Consider the following 13,915-nt stretch of genomic DNA (forward strand, 5'->3'; position numbering starts at 1 on the left):
TGCATGTATGTTATATGATTTTAGAGTCCCACGTCGAAAAAAGGTCATCAAATCCAAGTGTTTATAAACCTCTTTAGTTCAATTATTCTCAAATCCGAAAGTAATGGGTTAAGTGAACAAATCATAGGCTTTGTGGAAAATATTAAGCCCCAAATTATTCTCTTGATAACTAATTTAAAAATATAATTTTATAAATAATATAAATAAAAATAATTTAAGAAAAACAGTAAAAAAATATAATTTATACGTGGACTTAAAAAATTATTAAAAATTAAAAGAAAATCTACGTGGACTGCCACATAGGCAGCAAGAGAGAATTTTTGCTGCAATGTGGCAGTCAGGGGTCCTTGAAGGAATCTGGAAATTGCAAGGAGGTTTTTAAAAAAAAAATTACCTGGAGCTAAAAGCAAAACTCGCTAACATTACAGAGATTTATATATTTAACCGGACAAAACTTAGGTACAATTCTTTAGGTGTGGTTCTTACTATTTTTCAATAAAATTATGACAAGTGTATAATTTTCTGTTACACGTATGCTAATTTATTCTATTTTCATTCACTAAATCATATTTAAATATATTTGTCATATTTTCATTGAAAAATACTTAATTAATTAACTTGTTAACAAAGAAATTTGTCAAAACTGATATATAAAGCGACCCTGTTCTCCTGCAATCTATCGTTCACTGTTGAAGCTTGAAACCGAAAGAGAATTGAAGATCGAAACTCACACAAAAATGGAGGAAGCATCTAAAACTATTGCACACCAAATCGGAGGTATCCAAAACGACGTTCTCCGGTTCGGACTCCCCGGAGTCAAAAGCGACATCGTCGGCTCTCACCCTCTCGAATCATCTCTCCAATCTGTAATCCCGTTCTCTCTCCCTTCTTTTCAATTTCATGTTTTTGGTGCTTCTGCATTTACCTTCTATCGGATCTAGTCGTGTCTGTTTCAACATCTTTATCCAATTTCTGCTGCTATGAATTCCCTTTTTAATTAGGGTTTTGAAAAAAATTGATCAAAGAAAACCCTAAAAGTGTCCCATCTAATTGAACCTAATATTCTTTTGTTTCTGATTTTGCAAGTTCGGTTTTTTTAATGTTGTTTGTTTGTTTTTCATTTGGGTGTAATTGTTAGGTGAGGGGAGTGGAAGAAGCCATGACGAGGCAATGCAAAGTGAACCTGTATGGAGCTGCTTTTCCACTGAAGGAGGAACTTGATAGGCAAATACTTTCTCGGTATGACTATTTCTAATTTTATTGATCTGATTTTCATGTCTAGCTAGCTTTAGAAAATGATTCAAAATCAGAACAGTTAATTTCGGCGGTAACATGATATGAAACTTCGTTTGTATAAGTAGCGAGTGGTTTAATGTGATCGTGATTCAACGGTTGATAATACTGACAAACCAACAGGACAGAATACCATTGCAGATAAAAAATTACGATAACAAACAAACGTCAACTGCATGGAAACAGGAAATAGTTAAAGGAATTCGTATATTTGTAGAGATAGAAAGCATTACCAGCTTAGCAACACGTCCAATGTCTGGGAGTATCATCGTCTGTCAAACAGTGCATGTGATCATGGGGGAAAGTTAATTAAAATGATATTATTTTCGAAATGAAATTAATGCATTAGAGTCAGATATTTAGGATATATGCAACCACTGTGAACTATCCGGAAAATATACTATAAGAGGTTGTTTGGAATTCAAAACCTGCAAAAGCAATATTTGTATGTCACCTATCATCAAAAAATATTTTAATCCCCTTATTATGGGATTTCAAAAAATAGAAAATTACCAGAGCACTATACCTCACATAAAGCCTCCACGGCTATGTAGCAATCCTGTGTTTGAGCATCGAGATTGTTCTCAATGTAACTGTTTAAAATTTTAATTTGAAAAATCTTAGTTTCCTTATTGTCAGGAGAACAAACATATTTTACAATCCATAAGGGAGGAGTAAAGTTAACATACTTATATCAAAATAGCTGCAGCTATCAAATATTGAGAAGTGCTACATAGCACAACTCATTTCCCAATGAAAATAGAGCAGCGGTTAGATTAAAATATATGGGGAGGGAAAGAAACAAAACAATAGAGCAGCGGTTAGATTAAAATATATGGGGAGGGAAAGAAACAAAACGGTGCTATATATGTTTTCATCCAAAGGTTAGAAACAGTTTGTCGATCTTCGTACCAACAAGCATTTTCCTCAAATATAATTCTAAAAACTTTCTCTAACCCTCTAATAGAAACTACTACTTCAACCTCTGATAGATAAAAATGCTTCCTAACAATCACCTAAACATAGAAAATAAAAGGAAGCTGACTTCAAAGTTAAGAAATTGAAGTTCTTCAATATTTTGAAAAAGAAAAATGTATCATTTATCCAATAAACTGATGCTTTTGGACGATCATTGTTAGGGTTCTCGACCTCACTCTCATTGGCTTTCTCTACATTATCTTCCAAGATAACCTCAGCTTGATCTCCATTAACATCGTATACCTCTCCTCTTTGACCATTATTTAAAATTGAAACCCTGCAATATATGCACAGTTGGTTAATGGCCAAAAAAAAAGCAATAGCTGCAAGCTATAAGATTCTCCGAAACCTATAATTCTCTTTTGCAATACGTTGTGGATATCAATAAAAAATAATTTGGGTGATATTAAAGGAAATCACACCAGGATTTTAATTGTGGCACAAGATAGAAGAAAAATGAATCTTAAATATCCTACTAGCAATTAGTGTTACACCTTAGTATCAGATATAAAACCAATGACCAGAAAAGGAAAACACAAATACATGCGGAAAAAATATACAAGACGACCAAAGAAGCAACATATAAAATCACAATTTATGAATATTACAAATTTGTAACATGCAAATAGAAGGCAATGCAACATTTATATTTAATTCAAGATGTTTCATCTTCTGCAATTTTAATAACAAAGAATAACAAGAGTATGCCTCTTGCCCTGATAAAATATACAACATGAATAATCAAACTATCCCACAAATGCTAATAGGAATTGTAAAAATAATTAGTACAAACTAATTCGTAATCTATTCTTCCATTATTGTTCAATTACAGTACATATATTGGAAGTGATAGGGGAAACAATGGTATACTAAAAATGTCTTGGTATGTGAATGTGAAAATAAGTATTGATACAGTGATATGTGAATGCGGGTAACTAACAATGACTCTGGCCGGGTCTGGTGTTTTTATTTGTTTGGGTTAGATCTGGTATTCTTTTGCTGTAGAAAAAATTGCTTAAATATCTTTAATGAAAAAGGAGAGTGATTTGAATTTGATGTAATACGATTGTTCCCTGTAGGTTCCAGAGGCCTCCTGGGGTAATTCCTTCTTCAATGCTGGGTTTGGAGACTGTTACAGGAAGTCTTGATCACTTTGGTTTCGAGGATTTTCTAAATGGTAATATGACTTGCCTTTCTTTTTTCTTGTTGGCAGTTGTTATTACTCTTTTTTCATTAGCTGAACTATGTTTTTTTAAATGACTAATGGTAATAGTTAGTTGTTATTTTTGTTAGAGGGGGAGTTGAACACGTGATCTCCTTATCACTTTTATCCCTATGTTCCTCTCCCAAACCACCTCATGACTCCCTTTAGCTGAACTATGTATGGAAAGCTACACATAGTCAGTACTCAGTACGGCCAATCATTGTTTCTCTCTATGTATGGAGCTACATGTAATCAGTACTCCATACAGCCAGTCATTGTTTCTCTCCGAAACATTTAGTTTCTCTACTTAAGTAATGATGCTTACATGACACTCTTTAGCAAACACTTTCCAACCAACTCCTTTTATGTTGGTTAAATGGGTCCCACCATATTTTTACGCGTCCCATGTGATTTGGTTAAACCAATATTAGAGTGTGTTGTAAATGTGTGTTAGAGGTATGTTCGTCGCACTCCTTTAAAATTGTGCTTCATTACTCACATGAAACCGATTATGTAAATTATTTTGCTTCATTCACTAAATGATATGATTTTGATTCATTATCATCTGACAGGAACTCTATTATTAGCAGATCCTGCATAATATAATTGGATTTCATATGTTATGAATTGTTCTTTTTCAGTCTAACTTTTTAAGTCTTTTAAACTTTGAAAAGAACTTATGCTCTACACCTTATAACATTGTGTTCAACTTGTTTAAACTTAGATTATATTCGTAAGAATAAGGTGTTTTTAGGACTTAGGTTTATATAATTAAGTTCTATTTTGTTTTGAGATGATTGTAGCTGTTTATGTTCAGCGAACTTTGTTGTGAATCTCGTGATTAAGATGGGGTATTGCAATTATGCTCCATCTGTTTTGTGATGATTATAAAAGTTGGAAGGACTTATACAATACTAATTATTGTTCCACAATCAAACTGAGTTATTTATTATGAAAATTTTCATAGCTGATTTAGAACATATTGTGAATGTGCATTGCTATTGACAATTTGCACTGTGTTACAAAGCATTATAATGTATATGTGTAGTTTTTATCCACTAATTTTAGTATTTTAAGCAAGTAATATTGCACAGTGCATCCTAAAAAATAGTTACAAACAGCCCACCCAAGTGGATTGGCGGCATTTCCAATACTCGTTTTTCCCTCAACTCGGGTCTCTCCGTCATTGACTTAGTTTGCAGTAACTCGATCATCTTGACTCAGCTTGACTGAGTCTTTAAACTCCATGGATTCATCTTGAAATTTAGTAAAGTCCGTTAATCGTATTGTAGCCAAGGTTGGAACAGCTGTTGTTAGTCAATGAAAACGATGCCGTTAGTACTAGGAAGGCACCATATGAGGATTCTTCTGGTATTTTTTGGGACAATGACAGTTTGGAATAGTGTTATTCTCCCAGTTATTTTAGAAAATTGAATTTGTTTTAATTTTAAGCATTATTCATGCCCTTGGACTGAATTCTACTAAATAATTAAGTTACTTTCAATCCAAAAAAAAAGCTATTGGATTGGCAATGTTGTGAATTTTGGATCCATGATAAATAGTTAAGGATTGTTTTGTTATCTATCTGTACCTTTTGATTCATTGGCATATGGAACTTTTGTTAGCACTTCTATCTGTACCTTTCTCAATGTTTTTAATGTTGCATGCAGACCCTCGCGAATCAGAGACTTTCCGGCCATTGGATATGCATCATGGAATGGAAGTTCGCCTTGGGATATCTAAAGGACCTGTCTACCCAAGTTTAATATAATTAAGTTTTACTGTTATTTCTGTACTAAGAAACCAGTATTTCTGTTGAGCTCATTGGAAGTATAGGATCCAAGGATCTTGCACATTTACTTGTAGACTTGTGTTTGCCTGTGTTTTGGATGCTATAAATGTTCTGATCAATATAAACTTCGCCATATCTATCTATCTCCTAAAAGTAAAGTATAATTAATGTATTTTAGGCACTTGAGTTGATCTTATTGCGTTCTCCAACTTTTGTGATTGGAGAATTCATGAAATTATCCATTCCTATAATGTGAGAAGTGTTAGCCATTGTTGTAAGTGGATGAACTTAGATTGAAGCTTCACTAAAATGAAATGACACCACAAATCAAAGTGTTTGCTTCTCTCATAGAAAGTGGGATTATGAGTCAAGTAGATGGTTGATCTGTTGTCGCATTAACAGGAGCATAAACTGAATAACAATTGAAATCTTTGAATAAATATTATAACTATTGAATTTTACAAGTTAAAGAAGCAACTGGGATTGATGCAGCTGTCTATTACAGTCCAGAAATTTTCCAAGCAACTGGGATTGAAGATTAAAAAAAATGCTACGGTTGCTGTAGGTATATCAAAGACTTTTTTTTATTTTGGCGGCCATTTAGATAGCTTATACTAAAAGCTGGCATAAATAAGTCTGACTCCAAACTAGTTATGTTGGCTGGACTGAGAAGACTCTAATTGGGCCCGAAAGAGAGAGGCTAGTAGTTCAATCAGTCCAAAAGCGTCATAAACGAATTATGTGGGCGAGTCATAGGTCGCCGGATCCAATCCATCGTGCCTAGGACATGGACTGCACGGCTCAAAGTCATATCCATTAAGTGGCAACCACATTAATGCGTTTCAGACCACGTATTCATGAAGGAGCGGTTATTGCCACTCTCCGAGGAAGGATATGACTTTGCGGTTATTGCCACTCTCCGAGGAAGGATATGACTTGTACAACTCTTCCTATTTTCCAACTCGCGTTTCTAGAGCTATTTACTCAATCATGGACATTTTTAGAACACCTCTAACAAAAAAAGAAATAGTGAATTTTAAAATAACTTATTGTCAACTTCTTTCCGCTATTAATATGACATATTCAAAAGGGAAGAACTTGCTTCAATATATTGATTTCGACTCAAACATTTATTTAATTGACATTATATTCTGAGAAATGGAGGAACCTGTTACAAGATTAGAAAGATTATCAGTCCTTGCAACATAAGCAATGATGTGAGATGTGAGAGCTAAACTTTAAAGATACATCCTTGAATCTCTTAGCATTTCTACATTTTCATTTAGTGTTGAGAGTTTTGATAATGGCAGAACAGATAACTATAGAACATTGGGGACTCCAACCCTTGTTGCAGACCTCAAAAATTGCAGGAATAAAGGATAGGTCAATTTTGTGATTGATCATATTTTGTAACCAAATCCAAAGTTGAGTGGCAAAAGGACAATTAGAAGAGGTGGTAGGATGTTTCAGTGGTCCTTTGGCATAGACTACACATGGAAGGAGAATAACGGCCTCTAATCATCAAGTTTTTATATGATGGCATTTTGTTGTATATGAGCCTCCACACCGTGGTAGAGTTAGAAGGTGGAATTGCATAATTCCAAATCTTCTTGGACCAAACCTTTATGTTTGAGGGAGCTGAGATGAAATTATAAGCATCTTTAAGGGTGAGTAAACCTGAATTAGTATGCTTACAAGCTAAACATGTCATCAATACCTTCCATAAAGATTATGGCATCCTTAGTTAGACTGAGAAGGATATAGAAGCAAGACTGAAGAACTTGAGGAATAAACCAGTTCTTGTTATATTTGAAATCCTCCACTTCAACCTTCAATTTGAGTTGAACATGATAAGGGATATGCAAGAGATCCCCTAAAGAACCAACTCATCAGTCATCCATCCAAAAATTAATCCTAGAATATGTTCCAACAATTCACCTAGAGTTGGAAATGAGGTTTTATGCCACTCCAAATTGAGGAGAAAGTGTGATATTTGATGCAGGAGCCATGTCTCCAAGTCCTAGATATTAAAAAAATAAGTCCACTAATAATTAAACCCCAACCCAATTTTATGTTAGCAACATCATTAAGAGAACCAAGAAATTTGAGTCTAAGCACACCATTAACAGTTGGAGTGCAGACATTTTTCCAAGAAATTGTCACAAGTTTCCTCTGCTTCATATCTCCATTCCAAGAAAAGTTCCTTAATTTTGGTCATTGGATAAATGAGATTTTGATGAACAACTATTTGATTTTTTTTCTTTAAACTATTCTTTTATCCTTCCAACTTAACGGGTTCGATTCCTGCTACCCGCTTATATTCTATTTCTCTATATATTTTATTTTTTATTTAGTTTTAGTTATGAATATTCAATTTGAATGATTTAAGTTTTATTCTATTTATAATTATTATTATTTCTATGTTCTCATAGATAAAGTATTTTATAGAATTCTTTTTTCATTTACTTTTCACGAAAATTTTGTAAAAAGTGAAAGAAAAACAAAAAGTGTCCATTGCCCAATGAAGGATGGTCATAAGAAAGTTTAGAAATTATTTTTTGATATAATTTAAGATAAAAATAGAAGATTTTGAGAGACTTTTTTAAAAAAATTAGTTGATTATTCAGGAATCTGAATTATATTTATTTGTTTGTAATTTTATTTAATTTATAATTAATCTTTAAATAATTTAAAGATTAGTAATAAAATAAATAAAATAATAATTAAAAATTATTGTATAATTCAAATACTTGTCATTTCAAGAATTTATTAATTCTTTTATACTTTATATTAATATATGTGAAATGGTCCTCTAAAAATATATGTTAAAAACTAAATATAAATATATTAGATTAAAAATTATTTATTAATTTTATAAAATTAAAAATTATTTTATTTATTAAAAAATATATTTTAAAAATATATCTTTATTCAAAAAATCAACATGAAGATTATTTATATTATTACTGGATTATTAGTGTAATTATGTTGTTACCCAAAAAAATTATATATGATTTTTTTTTTTTTGCTAGTTTGGAGCATAATCCAAATATCTGCCACTTTTTACCAACATTTATTCTCACTGAAAGAGACAATCAAAACACAAAAGCAAACAGAGAGAGAATAGCAGAGAAGCGAAAATGGAGAAAAAAGTTATTGCCGTGTGCTGCGTTGTGGGCTTCTTAGGGCTCTTATCAGCTGCAACTGCCTTTGCTGCTGAAGCAACAAGGATTAAGGTTTCTCTTTTTTCTTCATACCCACTTTTGATCTTTTGCATTGATCCACCACTTTTCTTGTGGTTGATTTCACTGTTTTTTTTGAAGATTTTGATTTACCTATAGTGTTTAGTACATTCTATGTGCTGTTCATTAAGCTTTCTCTTTTACTGAATCTTGTATTTGATTTTGTGTAATTTGTTGAATGTCCTTTTCTTTTTCCCAATTTTGGAATAGATAGGGTTTTACACTACAACATGAAGTTAAGGGTTTTTAGTTCAAAAATCTCTTGAAAATTCTCGGATTCGCGGTTGAATTCTGATTTTATAACCATGTTTTATTTGATTTGTTTAGTTTATTTTGAGTTTTAACTTATGCTGTGCCAAAATTTGCTATGAATGAAATTGATATGATAACTACCTCTGCTAATAATGTGCAAGTTCTTCAGGGCTATCAAATTCAGTTTATTTCGCCAAATCAGTGCACGTATCCTCGAAGTCCAGCTCTACCTCTTGGTTTAACTGCGGCGCTGACTCTTATGATTTCACAAATTCTCATAAATCTTTCAACTGGGTGCATTTGTTGCAGAAGAAATTTGCGAATCCCTGATGCCAGTTGGACGGTGGCACTGGCCTGCTTTGTTTTATCCTGGTAACTCTCACTTTGTGCTACTATTTCTTTTGCATTATAGCTTATATTTCTTGATGTTTATGTTTTTATCTGCAATGTTCTGCTCTGTAGAAGAAATTATGTGTAGGATTTGAAAACCCGAGCGTGGTGTTGTGTATAAGATTAGAGTTGGACTAGGATTGTAAATGATACTCCTATAATAATTTTATGGTTCTGAGGTTATAATCTCTGTTCAAACAGGTTCACATATTTAATCGCATTTCTCCTGTTGCTAACCGGTGCTGCACTGAACGATCAGCGTGGCGAAGAGAGTGTATACTTTGGAACCTACTACTGTTATGTTGTCAAACCTGGAGTGTTTGCTGGTGGTGCAGTGTTATCTCTTGCAAGTGTTGCATTTGGAATTATCTATTACATTACAATAATGGAGGGAAAGAATGCTAGCAATCCTTTTGGTAATTCCTCTAACCCTAATCAAGGGGCTATAGCCATGGGGCAACCACAGATTCCAGCTCAAACCGGTCAAGACCCGGTATTCGTGCACGAAGACACTTACATCAGGCGACAGTTCACATGATTGATGAACAACTGTCTGTCATTAAAAGCTGTTAATCAGTTTCCAAAGCTTAATTTTGGCATTGAAATTTGGAGATTGCTTTAGTCAAAAACCTGGTTTATGTGTATTCCTAGGATGTAGTGTTTTATTAGTTTTACGTACATGTTTCACCAAAAAATGGTTTGTGAGATTATGAATTTTATGGTGTTTATAATTGAATGGTATATACTACTAAGGTTGCAATCTTTAATATTGCATTATAATTGCAGTCATATGTGGATGATATGATCTCAATTGTGGCCCAACTATAGTCCAGGAGACATGAAATTTCTTGATTTTTGCTACCTATATATTGATTGTAGACCTTTTTTTTTAAACCCTGCATTCGATTTTCAGTTTGAGCTTTTCATTCATTCTATATTAGCTAATATTAGATGTGGAAGTGTATGTGGAAATTATCTCTGAAATATTCACAAGGTATTTGAACACCATGCAAATCAATTTGTATATTTGTAAGTGATATGTATTTATCAATGGAACCTTCGGAATTGTATTTGATGTGAAATACTTTAGCCAATTTAAGTTCTAACTGATAATCATTGAACTTATGGTTCATCCAAGGTCGATGAATGCAAGGTTGATGAATGAATAGAATAGTTTTTTTTTTTGCTTTTGATATGAGAAAGATTGCTGTCCACTGAAATGGTATTTTTTTTTAACAACTTTTTCGTAGGGTACATTCAGCAGATTCCTTTGGCATTTTGCTTTCTTAAAGTTGAGGGGAAAGTTGTGTATTGTCAAACCTTTTCTTTAGCAGTAAAAGACAGCCAAATTGTATGGATATTGGACCTAAAATCGAATCAGCATTATACTCAATTCCACTAAAAACAAGTTAAAATGAACGTATTTTAGAAAGTTTTAAAATATATATTTTCAATTTTTCACCAAATAAGAGAGATTTATAAATTTTGCAAAGAATGTTAGAAGACAAACAGTTCTTGACCAGATAAAAGGGAAAACACTTGAAGACAATTACTGTTATCAGCATGAACAAATATAGCAAAGCATGAACAAATATAGCAAAGCATGAAGGGAAATCCTCAAGTTCAACCACTTATGATTTATGAATCACTTATCCTCTAGAATGGTCTCTGAAAAGAGCTTCAAATTTGTTTGTGAAAAAATTGAAGCAAAATTTAAGGTCTAACAAAGGATCACCACATAAATATGCAACCATACAAAGTTTATCAGAAAAATCATTATGGTTTCTAATTCATCCATAGCATAAATTTCCAAAATTTCAGACTACAGAAGCACAAGCCCGAGCTCTGATGACTTCAATGCTTGCCTTACTCGGTAGTTGTAAAGATAATAATGAAGTTTACCGTCACCCGGTCCAAACTTCAGCTCCTTCAAGAAGGTTTCATTTTGCATGACATCCAATGCGTTGAAAACATCAAAATCCTTCTGTTTTGCTACAATGAGAGCGTCATTCATCAGCTGAAGTAAAGGGGTTGCTGTTGAAACGTTGTAAAATGAATACGCTGCTTTCAAATTTGAATAATTTGGGTTGCCAAGGATAGAAGAGGGAAGTGTGTAAAAACTACAAAAGTCAGTGACTTCATGAGTTTCAGGACTTTCAACCAGATAACTATCGACAACATTCTCCCTTGGAAGAAGCCAATGCTCCACATCATTTTCATCGAAATCAGGTGCAACAATAAAATGGCTCAAATAATTCCTAATTAGCCTCGTAACTGCAGGAACATCATGGATTTCCATCTTTCTAAACCCTGGTGTGACCGTTGATTCTGGTAGCTTGTAAAGCTTGATAGTTCTACTCATTGTCATCCGTGCACCAAGCCGAGAGAAACCAACATCAATTAGCTTCTTGGGATTCAAAGATCTGTGCCAGTATTGGCAAGTTGCTACAGGTGTAGGAAGAATCACTCCAGCAGTATAAGCTGCCTGCCATATATTCTCCAGGTGCACCCTCCTGGTTACCTCTTTGATCATGACAGGAGCAAGCCTCTTTGTTCGAAGCTTCTTGTGAACACACAGAAAATTAATTTCTGCCATATTAACAACCTCATCACGAACTCGGATTCGAGCAGGGACACCTGTTATAAAAGCAACCATCTTCTTGGAAGTTTTAACACGGACACCAATATGCCAACTCGTGAAGTAGCCAGGAGGTTGCAAAGCCCAGCGCAGAAACTCCTTTGAATAGTTAAACCTAAACATGTTCTCATCATCCTCAACATAATTATTAGCAAGAAGGGTGTATATCTCATCACACATCTGCTCATCATGAATATCACAAGTAACCCATTCATAAAGGTTAGGAAGATTGTACGGCTCCTGCTTGACCTCAGATAAGGCGGTTGGAGGTTCAATAGGACCTTCTGGCAAAGAGGGGTTTCCTATATCCTTAAACTGCCCAACAGGTTGTGTTTCCCAAAATTTATGTCGTTGGTCAAGAGATAGAGATTCTTGAACTTTTTGTGCTAGATTATCCAATGCAAGATCACTTTCAGCAGGCGCATTCCCATCTGGGATGGGATTTTGAGTCTCTTCAGGCGACCCAGAGGAAGCATTGCTGTCAACCATTTCAAAAGTTTTCCAAAAGATAACCTGAAAGTAAAAAAACACATTCTTTTATAAAAATATTTTATAAAAGAAATAAAAAAAAAAAACTTCCCTCAACATTAGATGGCTGCAAAAGTAACAAGATGAACGAAATCAAAATACCACTGCACTCTAGTCAGCATGTTACTGCCAACTACAGCACAATTCCATTAGCATCAATGAAAAATTGAGAAAATTAACCAACATTATATGTAAACTTACACTCACTCATCTTTTATGACTTATTCGGATTACAAAAATACACGAAAAAAACACAGTGAAGGCGGCGAATTTTTGTTATTGCTGTGTGTAAACAATTATGGACTGATAATATAAAAACAATTATAATTCCAAACAATACAATATGAGAATTTGAAATGAACAGTAAACACATAGTGAATACAAATCAAACATAAGTAGAAAGCAAATCAAACAAAATCAGTCATAATTATAGTGTTTTTTTCAGCATACAAAACTGAAAGCAAATCAGACTTAAGTAGAACAAAATCAAACATAATTAGGCTTTAGGTGCAATGAAAATTATATGAAATCTGTGTGCGAGCAACTGAAAACGAAATCGGTCTGATGAACGGAATGAAAAGAAAACTTACAGAAGAGAAGCACGGAAAGTCTGAGTAGTAGAGAGATATGGAAGAGGGTGAGGAGATGAGAAGCGAGGAGAAGGCGGCCGGCGATCTAGAGCGACGTGAGTTCTGAGGTAGCGTCTCCGAATATTTTTTCAGGTTTCGTTTAGTTTAAGCGGGGCTTATTCATGCTATAGGCCCATTGGGTCATAGCAAATTTACAACCACATGTAGAGGAATTTACTTCACACCCCAAAGTTGTTACACCTGTCACTCCATATATTTTTTTTAAAACGCCAATTATGATTCTTTTATAATTTTCCTATCATTTACATTTACATGTTTTTTAAAATTTTGTTAAGTTTAAATTTGGTGTCCATATAAATATAATGTGTCAAATTTGGCTCGTTAATTATAATAATTCTTTTTCTAGTTGTCTTAAATGGATGAAAATGAGATAGATCCGGCTACGAATGATTTTACACTACTTATCGTCACTACATTAAATATAAGAGGATTTATCTTCTTCACATGATATCAATATGAAGTCAAAGTTGATATTAATGTTGATGCTTTTTAAAAACATTTATCATTCAATGAAACTTTTAGAATTATCATATCATATGGTCTTGTATCTTGAAAGATCAATTTTAATGTGATAATACTAGCATATGTTATCATATTACAAAATGGTTAATAGTGCTTTGTTACCCAATATTCTTTGGGTCCTCTTGGTTTAGATCCCTTTCTCATTCATACATACTCACCATAAGGAATGCCATAATTTCATATGTAGCAAGCATTCAAAGTATGGTCTATTGCATTACAATAAGAACGAGTAGGTCTAAAAACATGAAAGTTATTTCTATCATAAGGTCTTTCTATGATGATTTACAACCGGTTATTTCTTTGATTTCTCATTGTTGAATTTGCTAGTAGCCTTTACAGAGGTAGTTTGACTTATATTAGGTTTATCAAAATTAGAGTCAAGTCCTCATTTATTATTTGAAAATCTTTAACTACTCTACACATTAT

The 13,915-nt window shown here is 33.4% G+C and overlaps 3 protein-coding genes across 3 annotated transcripts; 2 read left to right on the plus strand and 1 right to left on the minus strand.

The window, feature by feature from the left end:
- The first annotated feature begins 652 nt into the window (after positions 1 to 652).
- Positions 653 to 5,406, plus strand: LOC131602278 (cyclin-B1-2-like). The gene is made up of 4 exons (XM_058874354.1): positions 653 to 866; positions 1,139 to 1,239; positions 3,351 to 3,448; positions 5,146 to 5,406. Exons 1-4 carry the CDS (start codon positions 738 to 740, stop codon positions 5,244 to 5,246), a joined length of 429 nt encoding a protein of 142 aa, XP_058730337.1. The 5' UTR covers positions 653 to 737; the 3' UTR covers positions 5,247 to 5,406.
- A 2,936-nt stretch (positions 5,407 to 8,342) lies between these two features.
- LOC131602281 (protein VASCULATURE COMPLEXITY AND CONNECTIVITY-like) lies at positions 8,343 to 10,045 on the plus strand. Its single transcript, XM_058874356.1, has 3 exons — positions 8,343 to 8,503; positions 8,931 to 9,133; positions 9,353 to 10,045. Exons 1-3 carry the CDS (start codon positions 8,408 to 8,410, stop codon positions 9,687 to 9,689), a joined length of 636 nt encoding a protein of 211 aa, XP_058730339.1. The 5' UTR covers positions 8,343 to 8,407; the 3' UTR covers positions 9,690 to 10,045.
- Positions 10,046 to 10,755: 710 nt separating this feature from the next.
- On the minus strand, positions 10,756 to 13,078 carry LOC131602279 (glycylpeptide N-tetradecanoyltransferase 1-like). Its single transcript, XM_058874355.1, has 2 exons — positions 12,908 to 13,078; positions 10,756 to 12,302 (listed from the first exon to the last, which is right to left on the minus strand). Exon 2 carries the CDS (start codon positions 12,276 to 12,278, stop codon positions 10,974 to 10,976), a length of 1,305 nt encoding a protein of 434 aa, XP_058730338.1. The 5' UTR covers positions 12,279 to 12,302; positions 12,908 to 13,078; the 3' UTR covers positions 10,756 to 10,973.
- Positions 13,079 to 13,915: the final 837 nt, after the last annotated feature.

The sequence above is a fragment of the Vicia villosa genome, linkage group LG5 (genome assembly GCF_029867415.1).
Source record: "Vicia villosa cultivar HV-30 ecotype Madison, WI linkage group LG5, Vvil1.0, whole genome shotgun sequence".
NCBI lineage: Eukaryota > Viridiplantae > Streptophyta > Magnoliopsida > Fabales > Fabaceae > Vicia > Vicia villosa.